The sequence below is a fragment of the Typopeltis vanoorti genome, chromosome 22 (assembly GCF_054136105.1).
Source record: "Typopeltis vanoorti isolate ZY-2024b chromosome 22, IOZ_Tvanoo_1.0, whole genome shotgun sequence".
NCBI lineage: Eukaryota > Metazoa > Arthropoda > Arachnida > Uropygi > Thelyphonidae > Typopeltis > Typopeltis vanoorti.
In genome coordinates this window covers 58,054,656-58,082,113 of record NC_143570.1, presented here as the reverse complement: position 1 = coordinate 58,082,113, position 27,458 = coordinate 58,054,656, and the positions used below count along the sequence as shown (strand labels likewise).

General features: G+C 37.3%; 1 protein-coding gene across 3 annotated transcripts in view; it reads left to right on the top strand.

The window, feature by feature from the left end:
• Positions 1-27,458, top strand: part of LOC150094438 (rho GTPase-activating protein 12-like) — a 413,607-nt gene that overhangs the window by 368,491 nt on the left and 17,658 nt on the right. For all 3 annotated transcript variants that reach the window (XM_090412339.1, XM_090412341.1, XM_090412338.1), the window contains one exon: positions 2,025-2,153. In XM_090412339.1, the coding sequence (XP_090268465.1) occupies positions 2,025-2,153 (129 nt within the window). The remainder of the gene's footprint in view (positions 1-2,024; positions 2,154-27,458) is intronic.

Genomic DNA, 27,458 nt, shown 5'->3' with positions numbered 1-27,458 from the left:
TGGCTTCCTGCACTTCCACTCTACTAATGTTCTGCACCATCCCGTCATTAGGCTCCCCATCTTCTCTGTGAATCCTTGCATTTTCTTTATTCAAAAGCCTTGCAAAATATATTCTCCATCTGTTTCTTATATCCACGTCCCTCCTTAATACCCTTTATCCAGAGTCTTTTATCTGCCTCACATGTACGAAGTCCTTTGATGCCTTGTTTCTACATTTTGCCAATCAATATAGCTTTCTCTGTCCTTCCTTTGTTCCTAATTGATCATAAAGGTCTTGATATGCCATGGCCTTCACCTGCAACAACTTCTTCTCGCTTTTTCTCTCAGTATTCCTCTCTGTCCTCTACCACTCTGGACGTGTCCCACTTCTGCTTTGCCTTCCAACTCAGCTATTACTCTATTATAAAAGTTAGTAAATTACTAAGGCATGACAACCCTTCATAAAACCATGTTATATCCTCCTACAGTATCATGTTTTTCTGCCCATTCTTGAATTCTCTTTTTGACCAATTTTTCTAATACTTTTACCGCTGCACCTGAGATATTGGTCTATAATTTGCTACTGTAGTCTTAGAACCTCCTTTATGGGGAATTATTTTGCCATCTTTCTACTTCCTTGGAACGCTACCAGAATTGAGACTTAAATTAAAGAGCCTAGTCAGAGGCATTGCCAGTTCTATTTAGCTAATATCCCATATAATCTCACAGCTATATTTACATTCATGTTCTGCAATATCCTAAGAACCTCGAATTCATCCAACTCTGTTCCCACATCAGTGTCAATCACATGTTAAAGCAGTAAACTCAGTAACTCAACTATTTTATCTGTTTCTGTCTTCTTGTGATCATCATCATCACTCATTAAGGTTGATCTTCCATAGTCATTCTTCCTCTTACTTGCCACATAACGAAAGAACTCTTTGGGATTTCCTTTGGCATGCTTGCTTAGATTCTTCTCGTAATCTGATTTCGCCTTCCTTGCCATGCTGGCCACCTTTCTAGCCCAAGCTTTGTGCTGTTCATCAGTTTGCTGGTCACCTTTCTCTTTATATACCCTCCACAGCATTTTCTTCTTCTACAGCTCATGCGTAATATTATTACTCATCCATCTGATTCCTATCTGGTTAATTGTCTGTCTTCAGTTGAAACATTAGCTACTGATTTTTTGCCGTTGCTGATGTTAGACTCAGGTCAGATGCACTGCCATGGAAACCCATGTTATTTAAAAAATCAGTAGCTAGTGTTTCAACTGAAGACAGGCAATTTTTTCATGTCATGCACTTCGCACTCAGCTGTTTTACTGTAGCTTACTAGGTTGCAATTGTGATGTTGTTACTCCCAGACATTTCCACTTACAGTTGATTTATGAAGAGAAAGGTGACCAGGTGACCATGCCTGAATTACTTACAGTTGATTTGGGCATGGAGCATGGCAGAAATTTCCTGAACTGATTTGTTGCAAAGGTAACATTTTGTGATAGTTCCACATTGAAAGTCACTGAGCTCTTCACTATGGACATTTCACTGCTAATGTTTGTCTATGAAGATTGCAAGACTGTGTCACTCTTTGCTACCTGTATGAGCCATGGTTGTGCCATATGTAGCCTTATCCACTACTACAAAAGGATGTCCAGATATTTTTGATCGGATGTTGGATGTCATTATATAATAAGATTGGCATGCACCCCATGAAACACTACTGGTTGGTATTACAACAGGAAAGGTATAAAATTAAGACAAAATTAAACACGCTGAAAGTGAAGAAAAATGCTGCCACATGTCAGTAATAGTGTTGCACTTAAATGCTGGTATGTTGTTTTCTTTAGGCAAAGTTTATCCTATGTCGGTGTAATACAATATTTTATACATATTGTTGGGTTATATATGCTACTGAGTAGTAACACGTAAAGTATGTTACTCAATGTGTCGTACTCATTTAATTCAAATTAGGAATAATTAATTGTTGTTGCTATATTCAATTCATTTAATTTTATTGTCAGTTATTAAACATATTTTCTTCCCTAGATAATTACTCTGGCTTGAAGGAACAAGAAGATGTTCATGTGTTAACTGGAGCTTTAAAAATGTTTTTCAGAGATATGAAAGAGCCACTGATTCCTTTTAGAATGTTTGATAGTTTTCTTGCAGCTATAGGTAATAAATGTTTTGTTTTTCAATTGATAGACTGGTGAGCTTTATAACTAAAATTGGAAATGTGTTTATTAAATGCCACAGTAGGTTGTCAAGTTAAAATTTATTATTTAAATGCCATTTATCAAGCATTTTCATCATTATGTAATGTTCCTTGTTCCTCAGAATTGGCCATTGAAAGTCAATAGCCAATTTTGGGTTATCAAAAGCAATATGACAAGTGTTTCTGTGTATTGCTGTGAAGAGCATGAGAAATCCTGCATAGTTACCAAAAGGGAAAGTGATGTGCACTATATAGCCTTTTGCAATCAACCAAATCCTCCTTATGTTATGACCTGTTTCCACAATTGGGGGATCTCACAAAAGCAAGTATAGTGATATCTTTCCTAGTTGGAGGAAATATCAACTAGACATCTAGTTGGTAAATCACTCATGGCTCACTAATTCATCAATGCATTGATCAGAGCAATGGCCCTAGTTCTCTCCCCTTTATATATATATACAGTATGGGTTGCATCTTCTAGGATATGCCAAACTTATTGTATGGACTCAGAATTCTCCTCCATTATTTAAAGGTATGGCAGTTCTGTAGGCCTAATGCTAGAGTTGGCACAATGGATCAAGCTTGATGGTAGTGAATCTGGAGACTTCTGGTCAGGCAGCAGATGAAGTAACAGCTACTTACTCTGCCACAGTGTGCAAGGGAGTCTGAGTATGGTGATATGTAAGAGAGCTGTTTAGGCCCATGTATGGACAACTGACTGGATTCCTCTTTGTGAGCAACATATTTACAAAATTTTCACTGTCCATTGCATGGTCTTAGTGTATATTTGACTTTTCTTTTCATTACATCTTATTCACAGCACAAACAAATCTTTTCATGTTGCATTTGCCCTTGGGAGGTGGGACATGAGAAATTGTCTTGTGCTTGTGGTTTGGGCAGGCATATTTCAAATGGTGGTGTGTACTTACTATCAAAACCAAAGATAGGAAAACAGTGTGTGTGTGTGTGTGTGTGTGTGTGTGTGTGTGTGTGTGTGTGTGTGTGTGAATAATGAACAATTAGGATAATTTCTACAAGCACTCCTTTTCTTAAAAACAGATTATTCTATTCTATTCCCTCAGTCCTCAGTCATATAGCCAGTGGGGGTTAGCTATATGCTACCTCCACTAGTATGTTACCATACTAGGGAAATGACTATGAGCAAGGTGCTTTCCCGTTGCCTTCCTTGCCATACTATATCCTATGACTGTATCCTGTGTGTTCACGGGAAAAGAAAGAAATGACTTCTTTTCAGAGTTTGCCCAAGAAAAATCTTGCTTACCAGTTTAATCTCTTTTTATTTTTGGAAAGCACCGAGATGAAAAAGGTGGAATAAGATATCATGAAGCTTTATACAAAATCTGCATTTGGAAACCTGTTGATGCTGCATGATTTAGAATTTCCTTTTTGTAGATAAAATCAAAAATGTCTGATAACAGTAACAGTTATTGCCATATTGTTTTGTATGTAATGTTTGATATATTTTCGATTGCTGTAGCGTAGAGAAATATGAATGAAAACCCTATCCCTTAATTTAATATTTAGCGTCAATATATAAAATCATTGCAGATTTAACAGAAGATTGATAATGTGCATGCACAAGTTTTTCTTTTCAAGGATTAGCATCCTCTACCCTTTCTGAAAGTAACTCTATATATAATTTTTAAAAAAAATTCAGTTAAAAAAGTATGTGCACACAACACAACACACTTCACATTAATTGCCTTTGTATCCCATAATGTGAAGCACATCCTTTTGGGTGTATATAATGCTATGAATTATGGGAAGGGCCAGTACCCAAACTAGTTTTGTGATACCACAGTTATAAAAGTATGAGTAACAAAATTTTAATTTTAGGATTATAGAAACTGTATGATCTACAAAAGCAAAGAGAAAACAAAACAATGGTTACAATCAGTAATATTAAGCAATATTCACAGTTTCAAATGCTACTATATATGCATTGAAACTGTGAATATTGCTTATATTACTGATTGTAACCATTGTTTTGTTTTCTCTTTGCTTTTGTAGATCATACAGTTTCTATAATCCTAAAATTAAAATTTTGTTACTCATACTTTTATAACTGTGGTATCAAGAAACTAGTTGGGGTACTGGCCCTTCCCATAATTCATAGCATTATATACACCCAAAAGGATGTGCTTCACATTATGGGATACAAAGACAATTAATGTGAAGTCATTACCTTCTATGTACAAGTATCTTAGTCATGAATGAATGTCACATGCAAAATATGTTTGCTTACACTTGGATAAAGGATTAAACAAGGATATAATTTATTGGTATTTTTAACTTAATTTATAACCAAGTGGGAAAAAACCTTCTACATCTCTAGAGCAGGTTTTCTGGATTATCTAAAAAATAAAGTAAAAAATGCACAAAATAATAAAAAAAAATATAAATTTCTTAGCCAACCCCTGGTACTGATATATTATTATAGGTTTATCAATCTTTCATGGATGCATGACACAAACGTCTATCAACAGTTTTCCTCAAAATTAGTCTGTCACTTGCCAGAACCCCAATATTTTTTTTCAGCTCTTATACTTCTATATTCTAGGGCAGTGCTTCCCAAACTTCTGGATGTCAGGGCCCCCTTTGGAAAATTTACAATATTTCACGGCCCCCTTCGAAAAAAATCATAATATAGACATATATTATTATAATATTTATTATATTTATATTTAATACAAAACATATGGTAGTGAATATTGCAAAAATCAAATGCAAATATACATTTTAGCATCTTACAAATACATTTGACATGGCATATTATTTCATATTTTTATATAGATAGATAGATTGTTATTGTACATTTGCAGTACAAGCACATGAAATGTAAAACGATTAGTAATAAAGAAAGAATTAAAAACATAAAAGAAGTTTATTAACAATTTAATGTGATGGATGTGTTTCAATACTGCTACACAAAAAGTCAATATCAGGTGAAATATTTGAAACTACAATTCTTAGATTCCTGCTTTGAAATGAAACTTATATGAATCGGGATATATTTACTGATATTTATTAAGCGCTGAAATACGTGGGAAGCAGAATTTGTGAACCCGCACCAATGTGTGCTTTTTTTCATTAAAATATAAAAAATAACAAAGATAAAATAATAAAAAATAAATACATTTATTTTAAGATAAAAAATCTACTTAGTCTTAAAACATTTTCAATTTGTTTTCATTATTTCACGGCCCCTCCTCAACAAAACCTATCGTCCCCAAGGGGGCCGTGGTCCACAGTTTGGGAAGCACTGTTCTAGGGCACTTCTGACTACATCATTCTACTAGATCGTGCTCTTCCTCTGGGTCTTTTTCCTGCCATCTTGGCAGCAAACAACTGTTTTGGTAACCTTTCCGTTTCCATTTTGTTTAAGTGATCATATTACCTAAGATTAGCTCTGCTTACACATTATTGAATGCTACAATATTAAGTTCTTTCCCTGTTATCTTAATTTTCCATATGAGTCTGCCATTGATGTTATTTGTTTGCACCTCTGATTTTTCTCCTCTCGTATTGGTCTCTAGTCTTTGATTAACTGTTTATTTCTAACCCAGCTCTAAGATTTTTAAGTTAAAATTGGTTGGAACACTTTCTGGTATACCGATAGGCTAGCATTTTGACTTATTTTTCTCTCATATTCCATATAAATTTATTCAGTTGTCTCAACTATCCCTGCTTTGCTTATTCTTTTGTCTGCTTCCATGTTTAATTTCTTATCTTCACTAATAATTATTATTATTATTACAGGCGACACCAAGGAGTCAGCTCATCAAGGAAGGCCCTAAACATTATGCCCATCACACAGTATCTATCATACTTTGCCTTGAACTCATTCACTGTCATAGCACCCACAACAGACGTGGGTGCTATGACAGTTATGACTTCACCACTCTAAAAGTAAAAAACCAGCTCTAACACCCTTACTAACACCTCTTGCCCAGCTTCCATGGTTGTCCCCTAGTTCTCCCACCACCACCACTCCTGTTCTCAAAAATATCCTCTGAATTAATCCTATAGAAACCCTTCAGCAATTTCAATGTCTCAATCATATCTCCCCTTTTCTACCTATCAACCAATTTCTGCAACCCACAAATCTTCAACCTGTTTTCATAAGGTTCATTCCATAGACCTGCTATCATCTTGGTCACTCGCCTCTGGATCCTCTCAACCTCCTCCCCATCAAGAAGGAACCTAGGTGACCAGATCTGGGCACAATAGTTGAGATGGGGTCTTATCAAGGCTCGATACAGAGGGACAATAACTTGCTTATCTCTGCTCGTCAAAGTATTCTTCAGCATCCAAGTGATTTGATGAGCTGATTTAGCCACTTTTGCAATGTGATTCCCTAAACTTCAACTCCCTATCCACCAACACTCCCAAGTCCCTGGCTTCATAAATCTCCTGGAGTACAGTTCCACCAATGTGATATACTGCTGCTAATCTTTTCACCCCAAAATGCATAACCTTACATTTTGCCACATTAAATTGACATCCATTCTCCTTAGCCCAGAACTCCAATCTATCCAAATCATCCCGCAAAATTTTCACATCTTCTGCATTCACAATTTTTTACCTCTGCCCAACTTTGTATCATCAGCGAACAAATGAACCATTCCTCTCAGTTCCTTGCCTATATCGTTAATGAACAAATTAAACAGCAGTGGTCCAAGAACAGAACTCTGCGGCACACCACTAGTCACGGTCCGTCTTTTGGACTCTATTTCTGAATAAACTACTGTCTGGTATCTCCATCAACCACTCTCCTATCCATAACACCAAGCCTATATCCATTCCCATATGTTGCAGTTTACGGATTAGAATTCCATGTGATATCCTGTCAAAGGCCTTAGCCAGGTCCAGCAGTATCACTGTAAACCCTTTACCCTTATCCAGTTCAGCCGTCACTGTGTTATAAAACCTGAGCAAGTTACTGAGGCATGATCTACCCTTCACAAAACCATGCTGTCCCCCATACAGTATCTCATTTTCATCAATCCATTCCTGTATTTTTCCCTTGACTACTTTCTCCAAGACCCTGACGACTCCTGATATGCTGATCGGTCGGTAATTTGCAACAGTAGTCTTGGATCCTCCTTTATGCAGTGGAACTATTTTCCCCTCTTTCTACCCCTTTGGGACTAAACCAGACCCAAGACTTAGATTAAACAATATGATCAAGGGCACTGACAATTCTTTAGCCCCTTCACGTACGACCCGTGCTGGTATACCATCCAATCCCACAGATGTATTGACATTGAGGCTTTGTAATAGACTACTCACCTCCACTTCATTCACCACAATTCCCATATAAACTAATGGTTCCTTCATTCTTTCAATGTCACCACCTGGATGATATATTCTTGCAAAATGCTCACTGAGTAATTCAACTATATCGACTGATTCAGTGACCTCCATACCATAGGCATTTCTTAAAATCATTCCACTGTGTACAGTTTTTCTTTTACTTGCATAATATTGAAAGAACTGTTTGGGATTTTTTTTAGCTTGCATGGCTAATTTGCTTTCATAATCCGCTTTTACTTTTCTTACCACACTCATTACCCTTCTGGCCTGCACTTTATATCGGTCATATGCCTGCTGGTCACCTTTCTCCTTAAATTCCTTCCACAGTTGTTTCTTTTTTTGCAACTCAAGTTTAATTTTGTTATTCATCCATTTAACCCCTATGTGATTTACTATTCGGACTCTAGGTATACAGTCAGCCATTATCTCCTTCAAACACTCCTTTACCAGTTCCCATGCCTTATTAACATCCAGCCCTTGCAGTTTTACATGCCATGGCACTGAACCAAGCAATCTCCTAAGCTAGTCATACTTGTCAGCACGGTAATTCCACATGTACCCTGTCTTAATCGAAAATTTCACACATTTAGCCACCTCCCAGGTCAAGACACTATGATCACTCTCACCTGTAGGTGGCAACACGGTCATATTCATTACAGTCAAATTCTCAGATGCTATTACTAGATCAAGCGCTCTCAAACCCCCTAGTATTTTCAATTACGTGCTATCTCAGATAGTTATCCCTTAATAATTGAATAAAATCCAGTTCCTTCCTCACATGTGTCCTCTCCTCCCTCCAATCAATGTTACCATAGTTGAAATCCCCCATAATAATTACCCTTCTTCCACTCATTTCATCAATTTGTCTATGCATACTATCTCCACCATCTATTCCATCACTTGGTCTATAGCAGCACCCAACTGTACATTTTGTTCCGTTAGTCTCAATCTCACACCAAATAGCCTTAAATGAACTCTTTTCACTATTCTGCAATTCAACTTCTATTCTCCTTGACTGCAGTTCATCAGTTATCATCGATAACACTCCTCCCCCATTTTATTCTCTCTGTCTTTCCTGAAGACACTATACCCTAAACATTCCATCCCACTAACTATATCATCTTCTGTCAGCCATGTTTCACTAATGCCAATAATCTGTGGCCAGGAAGAGCCAACCAAGGCCAAAAATTCTTCCTTCTTGTTCCTAATACTCCTGGTATTAGTATACATGAAATGCAGTGGTCGATTTGTCCCACCCCTATCTTGATGCGTTATACTAACTGTCCCATTCTGATTTCCTGTCCTTTGTACTGGCTCGGGCTCATTATATATATTCTTACACTCGAATGCCTCACTGATGTCTGTATATCCACTTCCTCCCCTCCTTAATAGTTCTAGTTTCCCTGATGTTGCACATCCACTCTCACTTAACTCAGCAACACTTTTTCCAGTCTTTGTACACCAAATCCATTCAAATGTAAGCCATCCATCTTGTACAAGTCCTTGTGCCCATCAAACTCATTCCACACGTCCACAAACTCCACACCGTCTGCATAACCTGCGCATAAAGTCATTTGCGATTATGGCCCTCCTAAATTCCTCTATGTCATACCGCAGCAACAGACTCACTATCCTAACTCTATCACTCTTTTCTTTCGCTACCTCTAATAGTTCCTTTAAGTCCTCTCTCATATCAAATTTATCTCCTTTCAAATCATTCATTCCCGTTATCCATAAATAGCCAAAATATTTTACTTTTTCTTTTGGTTTTTTGTTGAGAATGCAGTTGAACTTTTTTACCTCCCTATTTTCATAGTAGTTTTGGTCTTAAATTGCTGATTTTCATGCCAAATTTGTTTCAGCAGTTATTCATTTCAAGTAAAGGATATTGAAGGCTTATGCTGGATCTGTTTAAAAGCATAACATCACATGCATAAAAAAGCCAAGTTGAGTATCTTTAATTTTGTTATTAGATTTAATGCCACTTTTTATTCATAATGTGAGTCATAAACATGAATAAGAGCGGAGATAGTGTGCACCCTTACATCTTACTTCTAACTTACAACCAAAATATATGCTATTTAATATTTGTGCTCCATTTATTCTATATATGTAGCGTTTGAACATTTTTGGCACTTTTTCCATATGTACAAAAACTTAAGCAAAGATCCTCTTTATATTTCATGATTTCTGTCTGTCATAAAGTGAAAATCTGATCCTGATAAACCCAGTTCGGATTAAACCCAGCTTATTCTTTCCCAAGTTTCTCACCTAGATAATATTTATTTTTACATAAATTTAATCTAGAATGCCCAGTAGAGAAATTTCTTTGTAATTCTCACATTATTTTCACTTCTTTATAGATGGGAAATATGAGAGCTTATCTGGAATTCTACCTTCTGACCAGGCTTTCTGAATAATATAGCCACTGCAGAAGTTTTACACCACCATATTTGGGCATTTCAGGTCAAATATAATCTACACTGATTTCCATAAATTAAAGAACAAAGAGATTCTCAATAAGAATGTAGTCACTGCTCATAATGTTTCAATCTATGCTGTTTATAATGGTATCCAGGAAGCTCAGTTGGCAATAACAGCCATTGCTCCTGAAATTCTTAAGTCCCTCAAAGTTTTGGGGAGAGGGATTTGAGAGCAGCAACACATCGACCTAGAACATCCCCGATATGCTCAATAGGACTATTGTATGGACTGGCTAGCCAGTCCATACATGCAATAGTCTCTTCTTGAAGATATTGGTTGACGAGCTTTGTTTATGTCTCCCCTATCACACCTGCATACAGATGAATATAGGGGTCCAGGACCTCTTGGATAAATATCTCCCCTATCACACTTCACATACACACAAACATAGAAGTCCAGGATCTTGTCTCTATAAGTTGCAGCATTTATGATTCAACTAGGGAGCACATACAGATTGGTACATCCAACCAACAAGATGCTTCCTCAAATCATCATGTTACCCCATCATAAGTGTCCCTTTCATGGATATTAGAGGGATGATAATGTGCTCTGATCTGGTTCTTTCCAGATCAGAGTTCTCTTGGTGTTGCTTTGCAGAGCAAATCAGGACTCATCTGTAAACAATACCAACTCCTATTGGTCTTGGGTCTAGATGACATGGAGCCTGACCCATTTCAGATGTTCTCTCCTGTGGTGTGGGAATAGGGGCATGCAGATTACTAGTTGCCTAGCATACAGACTGCCTCAGACTCCTGTACACAGTGGAAGCAGATGTCAATGTTCCTGTAGCCAATGCGAGGTCAGATTGTAGTTGATTTGGTATAACACTCCTGTTTTGGTGGGCAGATAATTGGAGATATCAGCAACCCACTGCAATTGTAGCTCATGACCTTCCTTCACAGTATCACTGAGATGCTGTTTATAGCCTGTTAAAATTGATTCCACAGTCTACAAACCACAGAACAATTCACATGCAGCCATCTGGATACTTCTGCCTGACCTTAGCCATCCTCTAGTCTTACTATAACTTGCCACCTGACTTCATCAGTTAAATGATGTCTTGCGGCCATATCCAAGAATTTTGCTGTCACAAAATGTCTTCTCACTCCAGACACAAAATGGTAAACCACCCCAAAATACATGCTTTTATGCCATGTCCCATTTGCATTCAGTAACCAGACTTGGTGTCACTTTTTACGTAATGTACCTAACTTTCAGATGTTTTTTCACTTCAAGTTATTGCATTTAATTTATGTACTCCAGCACTTTTTCACATTTCAGGTTACTGGTAGCCTTTTCTACTTCAAAGATTGATACGAACTCCTGATTGCATTCTTCTTGAATATTTCCCACCACAGTTCCATTGTCACTTATCTGATTTAATAACATTTCAAAGTAATCAATCACACCAGAAATTCTCTGATGGCAGATGCTGACTTACTTGCTTAGAATTTTTGCAAGTTTTTTACCCCCTTAACTGTCTTTTTAGCTTCCTGAGTCCACATAGATTTCCAATTTTTTTTTTTTAATCGTTATGGAGTACTCCACACACAAGAAGTCCCAAAACCTATCACGCAACAGTGCCTTGTGTGTCCCAGTGGTTAGAAAGAAGAAAGGAATCTGTTGATATGGTTTTCGAAGTGGTGATGGTTATAATCATCGGGGGAAAACAGTGAGTTCCAAAAAAGGGTGGAATATGGAATAGGCAAGTATGAGATATTTGATAAGTTTGGCACTGAACTATATATGAGTGTTACCCTATAAGTGCCCGCATTTGTTCATTATTAGAGGAAAGGGGAGAAATGGTAGCTTTCATTCAGTAGAGTAGTATCCATCGAAATACTAATAGAAAAGACATGTAGCAACAACACTGTCTTTGGGAAAGTGAACAGAGGAGTCTGTGAGAGAGAGAGGGATCATCTTTTGAGTGAATGGCTCTCTTCTGAATATAATCAAACATTCTGAGGGAGGTTTAGGTATGCCATCCCAAATATGAGAACAGTATTCTAAAGGTTGGGTAGATTGATGTCACGAGTTGAGCAGAACAGAAGTATATTGTTTAGAACAAAAGAGAATACCAAGCCTTTTTTTGAGGCTGAAGAGACTGTGGACGTATAATGTGTTTGTGCCAAAATATGCTAAATGGGAAAGTCAGCCCACATTTGTTAGGAAGATTAAGCTGATCCTGGTTGGCAAGTAGAATATTTTCAAAAATGAGGGTGAATGAAGCATATGCTTTCTTCTGAGAAATGAGGGAGAGGGTTGCATTGTTGCATCACCAAAACTCAGCTGATTATTCTCACCCCCAATTGATATCAAAGGAGATCAATGCTTATAACATTGGCTATAGAAGATCCTGAAGCCAAAATCACCTGATCACTTCAAGGCTTTATACATGAAAAAGAGGAATGGAGAGTACCTGTCATCGACAAAGTTGTGATGAGAGAGATATCATTGATGTATAGGAAGAAGTTTGTCCGTGAAAGCATAAAACTAGGATACTTCAGCATTGATTGAAAACTAGAATGAAAGGAAACCATCCATCCCACCCACAGTGAACAATCTGAGAGGAAACCGGCAATCCACAATTCAGAATAAGAGGAATGCCAGAGGATGGTAGCTTGGTAAGAAGGCCACAGTGCTGGACTCAGTTGAATTTGAAATATCAAGAGTGACCAATTGAGTTTCTCTAAACCTTTCTATAGCTTATGTGTAATGGTGGAAAATATTAGCCTGGAAAATCCACTATGGTGTAAGAACAGCAGAATCCATATTAGTGATCGTTAAGTAGCTGGTGAAGCACCTCTTACTGTATCCTTTCACCTGGATCTTGTCTTCCTCTAGGTATCTTTTCTGTCATCCTTTCATCAAACACTTTTTTTTTTTCTAACTTTTCTTCTCTTTCTGTTTAAGTGACCATATCACATGAGCTATGTTCGCACATTTGTGAATGCTAACAATGTCAGTGATACCATCGGTTCACTCACTTAATTGTTCTCAGAACTCTCATACACCATCTGATGAAAAATATCCAGATATCTACTCATCCCAACTCTCACTTTTACATGAAAGACATTAAAATTAGTTGGTTCACCATTTGCTGCTATAACAGCCTTGAATCTTTTCAGAAGGTTATCCATTAGATTTTAGTAAGTTGCTGCATAATTCTCTTCCATTCTTTCAGAAGTGCATTAGTGAGGTTAGCACTATTGCAAGGGTGTTGAAACCAATTTTATCTTATTTATCTAACAGCTCAGTTAGAAATACAACAGTTGTCAAAGAATGAATACCATAGATACAATATCTGATCAAAAATATCCAGCCATTCCTTTGTAGTAGTCGATATGACTGTATACATGATGGCTCATATAGGTATAAAAGGAAACACATGGTCTTGTAATCTTCATAATTAACATTAAAATGGGCTATACTGAAGAGCTAAGCAACTTTCAACGAGGTACTCACAGGATTTAGCTGTGAAATTCATTTTGGAAAAATCTGATCTGCTCCAGCTGCCCTGATCAACTCTAAGTGATGTAAATGTGAAGTGAAAGCTATATAAAATCACAGAACGGGACTGCTAAGTGCTGAAGCATGTGTCATGAAAAAAAAATCGCCTGTCTGCAATTGAAACATTTCAAGTAACACTGCAAGCAACATCAGCACCACAGCTGTTCATCGAAATCTGAAGAATGAGTTTCTATAGCCATGTAGTTGCACATAAGCCTAACATAAGCAAGGGCATTGCCAAGAATCAGGTGCAGTGGTGTAAAGCTCGCTACCATTGGATCTGGAACAGGGGAAATATGTTCTCTGAAGTGCTGAAACATGTTTTATGATCTGGAAGTCCAATAGATACATCTGGGTTTGGCAGGATGCCAGGAGAACACTACCTCCCCAAATGTACTATGCCAAGTGTAAAGTTCGGTGGAGGAAGCATTGTCTGGGGATGTTTCTCATAGTTTGGGTCAGATCCCTTAGTTCTAGTGATGGGAAATCTTAATGCTGTGGTCTATAATAACATTCTAGGCAGTTCTGTGCTTTCAATGTTATGGCAACAGTTTGTAGGTCCTATATCAACATGACAATGTTCCCCCCCCCCCTGCCTCCTCCACAAAATGAGGTCTGGGGCAGATTGGTATAATGAGATGTTGTTGAAGAATTTGACTTGCCTTCACAGAATCCTGATCTCAACTCCATTGAACATCTGATGAATTAGAATGCCTATTGTGAGCCAGGCTAAATCATCTGACACATTATAATGTAGCTAAAGCTTTCATTGTTCCTATTTACTTTCTTACTCTGTCATTTTATTGTAGATTTACATTTTTCATGCAAAACATTCCTTAAGTAAGCAGTGATTGCTTAGTTAAGGTTTCCTGTTGACTTGATGTTCATAATATGATCCATATAGGATCATATTATCCCTCTTCCCAGAGATAGTGTGCACTCTTTTTTTATGCCTGATTTAACATCAAACCAGATATCTTTCCATACTTCCTTCAATTTTATGACTTCAAACTCATTGCTCAATTTCATGTCCCATTTGCACCATATAATTATAGCATTTTGAAAACTTTTCTGTTGTCATGTGTCCTTTTTGGATCTACAGAACTTAAATGGATGATCCTTGTTTTATATACCCATGATTCCTTATCTGTTTGTCATAAAGTGAAAATCTGATTCTGAGAACCTTTTTTTGGGCCTGAACTCAGCTTGCATAGACTTCTTTCATTTATTAATCTTTAAGTAATTATCCCAGACATCTAAATCCTTGAATTTCAAAACTTTTCAATAGCTTTTAAACACACTTCACTGCCTTCCTAATATCTTGTATATGCTTACCAAAGTGTTCATGACTTTTCTTTGTTGCTTTGGTAAGAATGCTGTACTTTTTGTGTTAAGGCTTAAATGCTGTGAGGACATCATGTTGGAGGCTTAATGGATTGTATACAGCACTCAGAAAGAATTAAAACAGAATTTAATACTTCCTATATTTCGTCTCAGTCACTGAGATATCTTCAGGGATTACAAAAAACTAATGTAACATATACACAAATACCACACAATAATAAGCCAACCACGTGGGTGGCACCAAAATCCTTTCTAGGTGGAGCGTCCTCTATGGGCAGTTGTAGGTGGCCTGGAATGTACAGCGGGATCTCTGACGATAAATGTTTCCCAAATCTTTGGAAGCTTAATGCAACCATATTTATTTAGATTTGGTTGATTTTTGAGAGCTGCTGCAGATTCTAAAAATAGTCTCTCTTTTTTGAATTTGCTGTGGTGGAGCATGGTGTTTTTTTTTCCAAGCCACCATGTCTTGGATACACCCCCACAGGATCACTTGGAAAAAAACCACCATTCTCCATCACAGCAAATTCAAAAAAGAGAGACTATTTTTAGAATCTACAGCAGTTCTCAAAAATCAGCTAAATCTAAATAAATACGGTTGCATTAAGCTTCCTATGATTTGGGAAACATTTATCATTCAGAAATCCCACCGTACATTCCAGGCCACCTACAACTGCCCATAGAGGGCACTCCACCTAGAAAGGACTTTAGTGTCACCAACGTGGTTGGCTTATTATTGTGTGGTATTTGTGTATATGTTACATTAGTTTTTTGTAATCCCTGAAGATATTTAAGTGACTGAGACGAAATATAGGCAGTACTAAATTCTGTTTTAATTCTTTCTGAGCGCTGTATACAATCCATTAAGCCTCCAACATGATAAAATACTGTACTTTCCTATGCACATTCTGAATTATTTGCTTGCTCACTAACATTTGAAAGCCCCATCCCCCTAATGTTGCCTCTTTAACTCGCTGAGTCCACCATGATTCGTTTTTTTTTTTTTTTTTGTCTCCTTCATTGTCTTCATCAATACCTGCCGCTCCAGCTGATTCAGTCTGCTTTGAGTCTCCAAGGTTCTTGTTTTCAAACTCTTCCATTTTTTTCTTGAGTAATATTTGTTTATATGCATGAGTCTACTGTTTGATTCTGAAAGCTGCTTGACTTTCTGTCCTCTGTGTCTTGAACTGAATAACTTAGTCGACAATATCACTATGTTTCAACATAAAAATATTCACTATTTCTTGTATCTTTTCCCATATGAATTAGTGAATATTTTTATGTTGAAACATAGTGATCACTAGTGCATGTTCTGAACAGAAATCCAGCAGGTACTTGACATTATTATGATCTGTGCCATTTTCTTCAAATTTTTCTGAAACATTTCTATATATACCTAGGACTCATTTCTTACCTTGCTATTTAGATCTCCATCTTTTCCTACACTTTCTATCAGACCATAGGCACAAATAAGTTTCATTGTCCAGTTCCTCATTTTGCACTTGTATTTCTACTTGAAACTCCTGTCATCAAGAAGTTTATTGTTGGTCTTTAGAATGCATGCCACCACTCCTTCCTTTCCCTGATCACTTATCTGAATATAATATCTTATATTTGTTATTTGGCAGGATCTTATATGTTTTAGTCTTTATCCCTAACATCGGTTACATCCATATGGTACTTCTCTAGCTGTGCCAGTTTGAATTTGTTCCTGTACTGTTGCTGTTATCTATCTTCAGTTCTGTTGATGTTGAATTGTCCAGTAGCTGACTTTTACTGTATTCCATCTTTTACTGATGAAAACAGCAGGGATCTTGTTTAACCAGACAATGCCCCAACCATCGTGAAATTTCATTATGCTTTACCATCATGTTTATTTAATTGTCATACCAGCTTTGATGTATGTATATGTCAGTAAATAGCAAGATGCAAAGGTCTCATTGTAACAGAAATAACAGTTGCATACTATTGAAAGAATGTGGAGAAGCTTAAATTACTTGATGTACAGGGTGTTCGGGATAAATTTGACAGTTTCGTAAGGAAAAAGAAAATCTTCTTTGTATCTATTAAATTTAATGAATTGACAAAAAAAACATTACAGGCAGAGTTAATTACAATACTATCAACAAGATTTACTCAAAATAACCACCATTAGCATCGATCACAGCTTCAATTCTGCTTCGGAACCTCGAACAAGCTGATGCTACAGTCTCCCTGGGAAGGGCCGCAAAAACTGTTTTAATTTTATCCATTAACTGGGCTTTTGTATTACTGGAAGTGCGATTGGTGTCTTTTTCAACTGCGCCCCATACAAAATAATCCATGGGGTTAAGGTCTGGGGAGTTTGGAGGCCAAACATTTGGACTGGTGAAGTCGTAGAAATTTTCAGACAACCATTTTTGACTTTTCCCAGAGGTGTGGCAAGGGGCCGAATCCTGCTGCCATACATACGGCCTACCATTGGCTACCCTTGTTATCCAGGGCTTGACTACAGTTAGCAACTCCACGAACAAAGCCCGAATTCCAATGCCAGGGTTCTTCAACACCTGTTCCTGCAGATTTGCGAGGAATTCTGCTGTACGAACGCAATCAGATCGTCTGCTAGGGATCTTTCTTCTTGCTACATCCTCGTAGTCACCATTACAAGTCTCTAGTTCATGCCTGATTGTTTTTACTGTATTCAGGGAGCATTGGGCAGCAGTCGTAATATCCTTATTTTGATGGCGGGCACGAATCATCATGATACAAGTTATTCTCTTCCATGATTCAGGTGGGTTCCAGCTATCCATCCTTTCTGACATCTTGTATATGAATGAAGAAGGGTCCAAACTTTTAAATGAAGAGAAGTGTGTGTTAATACATGTAACTTACGGAAAAATATAATTAATTATAAATATGTCAAATTTATCCCGAACACCCTGTATTTCATCCACATTGCTGTTTGGGTGGTTAATCCAATACTGAATGCAGTTTATAGTCAGCTTAGTTCGAAATTCACAGCCCATCCTTGTCCATTCACTATCAGTAGACCTTACTAACAGGGCAGACCATGTTAAGTTTGAATATTTGATATTAGGTCAGAAGATGAGGAGGTAGAGCAGATCCAGAGACGAGACCAAGATGGTAGCAGGTCTATAGAATGAACCTTATGAGGACAGGTTGAGGATCTGTGAATTGCAGAAAAGGGGTGATATGATTAAGACATACAAATTACTGAAGGGTTTTTACAAGATTAATACAGAAGAAATTTTTCAGAACAGGTCTGGTGGTGGGAGAAGTAGGGGCCATCCTTGGAAACTGAGCAAGAGTGTGGTTAGCAGGTATGTTGGGACTAGATTTTTTGCTTAGAGAGTGTAAATGAGTGGAATAGGGTACTAGAGTCTGTTGTGGATGCCATGACTGTGAATGAGTTCAAAGCAAAGTATGACAGATACTGTTTCAATGTTGGTTAGTGCTTGACATAATGTTAGGACCTCCCTTGATGAATCTAAGAACTCCATGGAGTAGCCCATAATAATAATAATTATTATGGGCATGAAGTAGCCCATAATTTTCTTTTTAAGAATTCATTCATTATATATATATATATTATAGGCTTCAATCACAGGGCTTCAAGAAAGGCCTCAACATGATTGCAAATATACATATTCCATCTATACATAAAACATGCAAAAATCAACACGTGGATTCAATCCAGGTCATTTAAGGCAGAGTACAAAATGGATAAAAAGAGCACTCAGAACACCTAAAGCAGGTTAGTGGATTGGATTGGTGATGGATCTCTCAGATAGTTTCAGAGTTGTATATGGGGAGCAGTATCAGGGAGTAGGAAGGTTACAGTGGAGTTCCACAGGGTTCAGTCCTATGACTATTGCTGTTCAATCTTTATGTTAATGATATTGTCACAGGACTACAGGGAGATGTTCAGTTGTTTGCAGATGATGTGAAGCTTGGAACGGTTATTAGTGATAGTGCTACTGTTTGGGCTCTTCAAGACAATTTGACCCCTCCATGTGGGGCACCTGTTCGTGGTGGAGGGGACCTCCCAGTGATGGTACTGGCCCTTTTCATTCTTCCTCTTTTTCTTTGCTTTTCTTCCCGTATTCTTTGCTCTACTTTTCCTGAGTCTTTTCCACCATCCTTTCTCCAGACCACCATCACTGGGATTCAACGCCGTGTTTGCCGTGCACTGTGACCCGTGGCCATTCGGAAAGGGGGATCCTGGTAGTCTTGCACTACTTTGGCCCCTGCTTCGGCAAGATGGGTGGTCCTGGATGGCCCAGCCAGGATCAATCGGCTAGTGGGTTGCCTGCAAAGGTCAACGGTGTTGCAGTAAGTCTCTCACCCCATGGTCCGGGGTCGGGATCCTAGATCTACTGCAGTGCCGATATAGCGTCCATGATAGCCCTAGCATTCCGCTCCTGAGCGCAGTCTTTGCTTGCCGGGTAGTGGGCATCCATGTGTGGCTCCGTGGTGGGTGGGGAGCTCTGGCACCGAATTAAAAATTCCTTAAATATGAATTCTTCATCCTCAGATGTTTCAGGGACCCTAACAAAGGCCCAACCAAGTATTGATAATATAGACACAGCATATGGAAACAGAAGTAAGAAACAAAAGATATCGGATACTAACAAAAATGTACCAACCTTTTTAATCATTCATGCAAGAGGTGAAAAACCAATTGGGAAAATGTCGCCCTTCTTTATCCAAAAAGGTTTAGAAGGACTGGCAGGATCTCCCAAAACTGTCAAGAAATTGCGTTCTGGTGATATTCTCGTGGAAACAATGTGCAAACAACATTCTGAGAAACTACTGAGAGCAACGACAATGGGTGGAATACAAATTGCAGTAACACCTCACAGAACACTCGATTCCAGTAGAGGAATGATATCAGAATGGGATCTCCTTGATGTTCCTGATGAGGAGATATGTTCAGAGCTTAAAGATCAAGGAATGACGGGTGTGAGGCGCATCCTGATACGCAGGGATGGTCGCCTGGTCTCAACCAAGAACGTCATCCTTACTTTTGATACACCTAGGCCTCCAACATCTGTAAAAGCAGGGTATCTCGGCTGTCCTGTTAGAATGTACATCCCTAACCCACTGAGATGCTTTAAATGTCAAAGATATGGATATTCCCAAACTGCCTGTCGTGGTTCTACTACCTGCGCTCGATGTGGTAGTAAAGAACATGAAAATAAATATTGCTGTGAAAAAAAAGCTAAATGTGTCAACTGTCAGAGAGGTTATCCAGCATTCTCTCGTGCATGTCAGAAATGGAAAGATGAAAAAGAGATACAAAAAATAAAAACAGAACAAAACATAACATATCGGGATGCAAAAAGAAAGCTAGCCACCATTACACCTGTTCTACGATCCTCTTATGCTGAAAAAATAACAATTAAAAAGGTGCCAACAGCAACTCAAACATGTATGTCTATTCCACCATTTGATAATTTCACCATATCCGAACTTTACGATTGCAAGTACTTCCCTGTTGAGCGCATTAATCACAAGACCTATGGCCTTACTCCAGAGACAACTTCAAAAATGGTCCCATTTAATGAAAACTCATCTGCTGCCAAAAAAATTACGGTGGAGACTTCAGTCAAAGATAAACCACCAGACACTCTCACAGAAAAAATGGATACCTCCATACCCACTGAAAGCAAACTAAGCATACCAACTGACCCTAACACATTTGATGTTTTGAACAATCTACCAGAGGAAGAGATGGACACTGGCCATCCATACTTCCCTAAAACAGTGGATAAATATAAATCTGACAAAGGTAAGCCCTCAACCTCTCGAAAACCAGACAAGTCAATAAAATCAAAACAATAAGAAATTTTTACAATGGAACTGTTGTGAGATTCACCAGAATATTGACAATATAAAGATGTTGTTGCAGAAACACAAACCTTTCTGTTTCTGTCTACAGGAAACTTACTTAAGACCCAATGAGGACCATACCTTTAGGAATTTCACTGTTGTACATAAAGATAGAACTGGAGATGGTCCTGCTCATGGAGGAGTAGCTATCCTAGTGGACAGTCATACTCCCTTCCATCAGGTCCAACTTAATACTTCTCTGGAAGCAGTAGCGATTCGCTTCTCTGTGGGATTCCTTATTACAGTATGTTCAGTTTATTTACCACCAAATGCTGAGTTAAATGAAATCACTGCCTGAACCCATACTTTTGATGGGTGACTTTAATGGTCACAATACTCTGTGGGGTAGTGCCAACACTAATAGACGAGGTCGAATCATTGAAAAAATTTTTCATAATAATAACCTTTCCCTTCTAAATAATAAACTCAATACTTTCTTCCATATGCCTACCCGCTTATATTCTGCAATTGATCTTGCAATCTGTTCCCCTTCCACTGCTCATGTGGGACATTGAAGAGAACATATATGGAAGTGATCACTTTCCTGTTCTTTGTACAATGTCTTCACAGGAACCATGTTCATTCACCCACATGGATACCTATATGGAAAATGGACCAGGCTGACTGGAACACTTTCTCTCATCTTGCAAAATTTAATGCTCATGCCATCAGTGAAACACCTATCAATGAAGCTGTAAAATATATAACAGAATGCATTGTCCAGGCAGCAACAACCTCCATCTCAAAAACATCATCTCGATTTCCAGTCTATCCAAAGCCTTGGTGGAATGCAGAATGTCAGGCAGCCAAAAAAGATCAACACAGAGCATGGAGCATATTTCGTAGATACCCCACCACATCAAATTTCATAACTTTCAAATGTGCTCGAGCCAAAGCACGTTTTGTAAGATGTCAGAGTCAAAAACAATCATGGATCCAATTTACTACATCAATTAATCAAATGACCAGTCCAAAATTTGTATGGGATAAAATCCAGAAAATGAAAGGCAGATATAGTACACATTGTTTGTCCACCTTAGACTATAATGGAAGTGTTCTTGCTGATCCCAAAGCTATTGCAGATATTTTGGGAGAAATGTTTCCTAAAATCTCAGCAATAGCTTCATATTCTCCAGAATTTTTAATACTGAAAGAGCAGCAAGAGAAACAAAGGCTTAATTTTTCTACCAACATTCTTCAGCCATTTGTCAAGGAGGAACTAAATAGAGCTCTCCTACAATCTCACTCTAGTGCAGTAGGACCTGATGACATCCATTATGAAATGATAAAACATCTACCATCATCTTCTGTGGATGTTCTTCTGTTATTATACAATAGAATACTTACAGAGGAAGAGTTTCCAAATTCTTGGCATAAGTCAATTGTCATTGCTATCCCAAAACCAGGAAAAGATCCTACACAAGCAAATAATCATCAACCCATTGCTCTGACCAGTTGTCTTTGTAAGATACTAGAGAAAATGGTTAATGCCAGACTTTTCTGGTATTTAGAAAGCAACAGTCTGGTTTCCGTAGACATCAATCATCTTTTGACCATTTAGTTCAGTTAGAAACTTGTATAAGAGATGCATTTCTGAAGCGAGAACATCTTGTTTTTTTTTTTTTTTTTTTTTTTTTTTTTTTTTTTTTTACATGGAAAAGGCTTATGACACAACCTGAAGATATGGCATATTAAAAGACCTCTATAACTTAGGTCTCAATGGACACCTTCCTATATTTATTAAACTTTCTGTCCAGGCGAACTTTCCAAGTCAGAGTGGGAAGTACGCTATCTCAACCATATCTTCAAGAACAAAGTGTTCCCCAAGGTTCTGTCTTAAGTGTAACCCTTTTTGCTATTAAAATCAATTCAATCATTGAATAGCTTCCTCCCACTGTAGACAATGCTCTATATGTTGATGACTTCACAATCTATTGTCACTCACGTAACATGAGGGTAATTGAAAGACAACTTCAGCAAGCAATTGATCATGTCTCTCTGTGCGCTCTTAATAATGGGTTTAAGTTTTCAACAGAAAAAAGTGTCTGTGTACACTTCTGTCGAAAATGCACTCATCACTTAGATCCTGAACTAAGAATGGGACCTACTGTTATTCCAGTAACTACAGAAACCAAGTTCTAGGGACTCATTTTTGACAGAAAACTCGCATTTCTAACACACATTCGTCAACTAAGAGAAAAGTGCAAAAGAACTTTGAACCTCCTTCACACTCTATCTTCTACTGGGTGGGGTGCTGATCAAGCTTCATTGCTCCATCTTTATCGTGTACTTATACATTCAAAGCTGGATTATGGGTCCCAAGCCTATAGTTCGGCAAGACAGAGTAACCTACGATGGTTGGATTCCATCCATCATCAGGGTATACGGATAGCTACTGGTGCCTTTCACACCTCACCCACTCCAAGTCTCTATGTAGAAGCAAATGAACTGGCTCTATCACTTCGATGGAAACAGTTGTCTCTTAATTACGCTCTAAAAATAAAATCTCTCCCAGATCACCGTACATGGAATAGTATCTTCTCTCTACATTGGGAAGCTCAATATCACACACATCAAACTGCTATACATCCTTTTGGTATGCGTATTAAAGAAAATGTGCAAGCTGTTAGTATAAATGTTGACAACATTAGCTACACTAAACAAAACAGCATTCCTTCATGGCATGTTTGCACACCATCATGCAACCTCTCACTTTGTCAGCTACAGAAATTTGATACCCCATCATCCATTTACCTGCAATTGTTTAATGCACACAGAGCAGCACATGCTGATTTCTTGCCCATCTATACTGATGGTTCAAGAAATGACACCTCTGTTGGCTGTGCTGTTGTGTTTCCTGACATTATTATCTCAAATCATATCCCACCAGACTGCAGTAATTATACAGCAGAGTTATATGCCATTCAGCTTGCACTTGTGCATATAAAATAAAACTAATAAAACTGCTACCAAAAGTGTATAATTTATACAGACTCATTGAGCTCTTTACAGGCTATCTCCTCTCTTATGTATAATCCTCATCCAGTACTTTATGAAGTACTACATCTGCTTCACAAAATGAAAATCCTTAATTTTGATGTTCAGTTCTGCTGGATTCCCAGCCACATCGGAATCAAAGGAAATGAGGCTGCAGATGCAGCTATTAATCAGCCCATACCTTCTCCACATACTATTTGACAGTTCCATATACAGACTACAGACAACTTATAAGATCAAAGCTAATTGCTCAGTAGGCATTAATATGGCAGGAAACATCAACAAACAAATTATATAACATTAAACCTGAAATTAAGCATTGGCATTCTAGTCAACGTACAAAGAGAAGGGAGGAGGTTGTCCTTGCTAGGCTCCACATAGGTCACAGTCACCTTATGCATTCTAATTTACTGAGAGCTGATGACCCTCCCATATATTTCTTGTGGATAGTGAGATGTGTGTTGCATTTCACTATTCATCATATTCTGGTAGATTGTCAAAAATTTACACGAGAGGGGAATGAAATTTTCACCTATCTAACCAAGCCATATTACACTCAGGGAAATGCTAGCAGACTCAGGCAAATTGCATGATGTTTTTAATTTTTTAGAAAGAATTAATTTTTACAAACACATTTGACCATAAATTTGTTTATATGTAAGTACTTTTTATTTTGCTTAACTTAACTTTTATACCTATGCATTATTCATTAGGTTAAATCTGACCAATTATGTATTACCATGGGCCTTGATCTTGTATATTTGTATCACCCTGCTGTAATTTTGTTAATATGTAAATACCATAATGCTAAACTTAAATCTTATGCATCAATGCTATAATAATTCCTTTCTGACTCTAAGTATTAGTATAATAATGTTTGTTGTAATCTTACTAGATGTAGACACTGCTTTCCTTGACTTGTTTTGTATATACATATGTTAACCTATAGTTATCTATTTATATACTGATGAAACCTCTGCAGTAATTTTGTTTATATGTAGATACTGCATCACTTAACATACATTTTGTGTATGCATCTTATTTACTACCTACTTTATTTTTCTAATAATCGTGTAGTGCTGTAGGACATCTTACCTATTTGTGTACTTTCTAGTAATTCTGTTTCTACTGCATTGCTAAATTTAATTTTCATCCATGCATATTGTATAATAATCCCTTTTTGCCTATTTTTGTGCTGCTATAAAGGCATCTGTTATAATTTTACATATATGTAGATATAGCATTCTTTGGCTTAGTGTTTCATATATTATGTATTAACTTATATTGTTCACTATTTTTGCACTACTATAATAACCTCTGACCTTGTGCGTTGTTGTGCCCTCTGCAACAGTTCTGTTTACCTAGAGATGCTGCTTTATGAAACTAGATTCTTGTACAGACATATTGTTAACAGTTTTCTGTAAATGCTAATGTTTGTAACCTTTAGTATGGCACAGTATGACCTTTGTAGTTTTTGTGCCAAATAAATATAAACGAACGAACCAACCAACCAATCAAGAGGATTTGAATAAGCTGGAAGGATGGGCATAGGCATTGGGATGTCAGTTTAATTCAACTAAATGTAAGGTTTTAAAATTTGGGATCCACAGAAGGGATGCTTCATACTCACTTGGTAGAATTATACGAAAAAGTTTAGGAAGCAAGAGATCTTAGGGCAATTGTGGATAGAGATTTTAAGTTTTGGACATAGTGCAAAGGTTGTGAAGACATCTTAGAGAATGTTGAGGAGATAAAAGTGTGCTGGCCCCATTGTATAAAGATAGAACACACCTGGATTTCATGCTTAGATCTGGTCACTGGAATTTGAAGGGGATGAAGTAACCTTGGACAAGGTACAGAGATGGATAACAAAAATGTCAGAATTGTACATTGTTGATATAGGATTGTACGATGGATATGATTGAGACATTTAAGTTGTCTCGATCATATCCATTGTACAATCATAGGGTTATTATCATATTAACACTGAGGGCATTTTTCATGGTAGAACAAGATAAAGGAACAAGGACAAGAAGCCATTCCTGGAAGTTGCAAAAGAAGGTGGTGATTAAAAGAGTAAGAAGTAGGTTTTTTGCATGGAGAATGGTAGGAGCATGGAATGTATTGCCTGAGAGGGTGGCGAATGTGCAGACTGTGGATGATTTGAAGGAGTGGCATGATAACTTTGTGTTCACTAGTGTTGACCTCCCACAATGAGTCTTGTGACTCCATGAGGGTCAGGAAATAATAATAAAAATAATAATAATATGCTCTCCCACTGGTACTGTCACTTGGCACACCACTCGTGATCCTGAAAAAAAAAATTATCTTGATAAGTGGATATACTAAATACGATGCAACAAAAAAAAATAAATAAATAAATAAAAAATACTCACTCCTACCCCCCCCCCAAAAAAAGTTGTCTATTTGGTGTAATGATTGATTTTAGATATAGTTATTATTATCATGGATATTTCCGTGGAGTCTGGAGACTCATCTTGGAAGACTTACAACTAATTTTTATACACACAAAACCAATCATACCTCTCTTCAAACTCATTCACTGTAAGGGCATTCACAACTAATTCTGGCAATCCATTCTATTCCCTCTCCATGCAAAAAATCTGGTCTGCACACCTTTACTAACCACTCTTCCATGGGTGATCCCTAGTTTTCTCTCTCTGTTTGCATGTGTTCAAAAATTTCCATTGTGTCAATCTTCTAGAACCCCTTTAATAACTTCATCATTGTCATCATTATTCTAATTACAGATATAGACCATATCGATCTGTTCCAGTCTCATTATCCATCTAATATCCTCTTTTGAGGGTCTACCTATCCTTCTCTTTCCAATTGGTTTATATTTTATTAATTGTCTAGGACAGGGATGGCCAATCTATGGCACATGTGCCAAAAGTGGTTCATTGGAATTAGAAGTGGTGATAAAAAAAAAAAAAAAAAAAAAAAAAAAAAGTGTGCCTATTTATGCAAAAGATATTAACCAAAAACCAATTCGTCAAAAAAAAGCTAAAACTTAGTCATTTTTTTTTAGCGGTTTTATTGTTGCATTCACATCTTTTGTACATTGACTTGTTTGATCCTGAGACACGAAGTGTTAGTAACAGCAGTGCATCAAGGTGTTTGTCAGTCAGTTTACAGTTGATACTTGTGTGCTACAGAGTTGTGCTTTGTTCGTCCTTTGGGTACATTTGCAGTTTTGTACTTTTTTTGAAAATTAAGCCTTGTTTTTACATTGTTACCCATCACAGTGCAAAACAAAAAATAATAAAAGAAAAAAGAAAAAGAAAAACAGAAGGTGATAGTAAGCATGAATTCAATGAATAGTGAGAAAATTAGTATTTATTTATAGCGAATCCATCAGAAAAACAGTTGTGCATTGTTTGCGAAAACACTTTCTCATATAATAAAAGACATGATCTTAATAGACTATGAAACACAACACATCAGACTGAAATAGAAATAAAAACTGAAGCTAGTGCTTGGGTCTGAGTTATGAAGAGAATATGTGATTAAGAAAAAAGAAAGAAATCGAAAGATGAAATATGTTTGTTAAAAGAAGTTATGAAAGTTTAGCAATGACAGAAGCATCCTACAAAATTGCTTTAGCATTCGGATAACGGAAGTCTTTCTCTGATGGAGAACAAATTGTTAAGCCTTGTCTCCAAATATTTATGCAAACA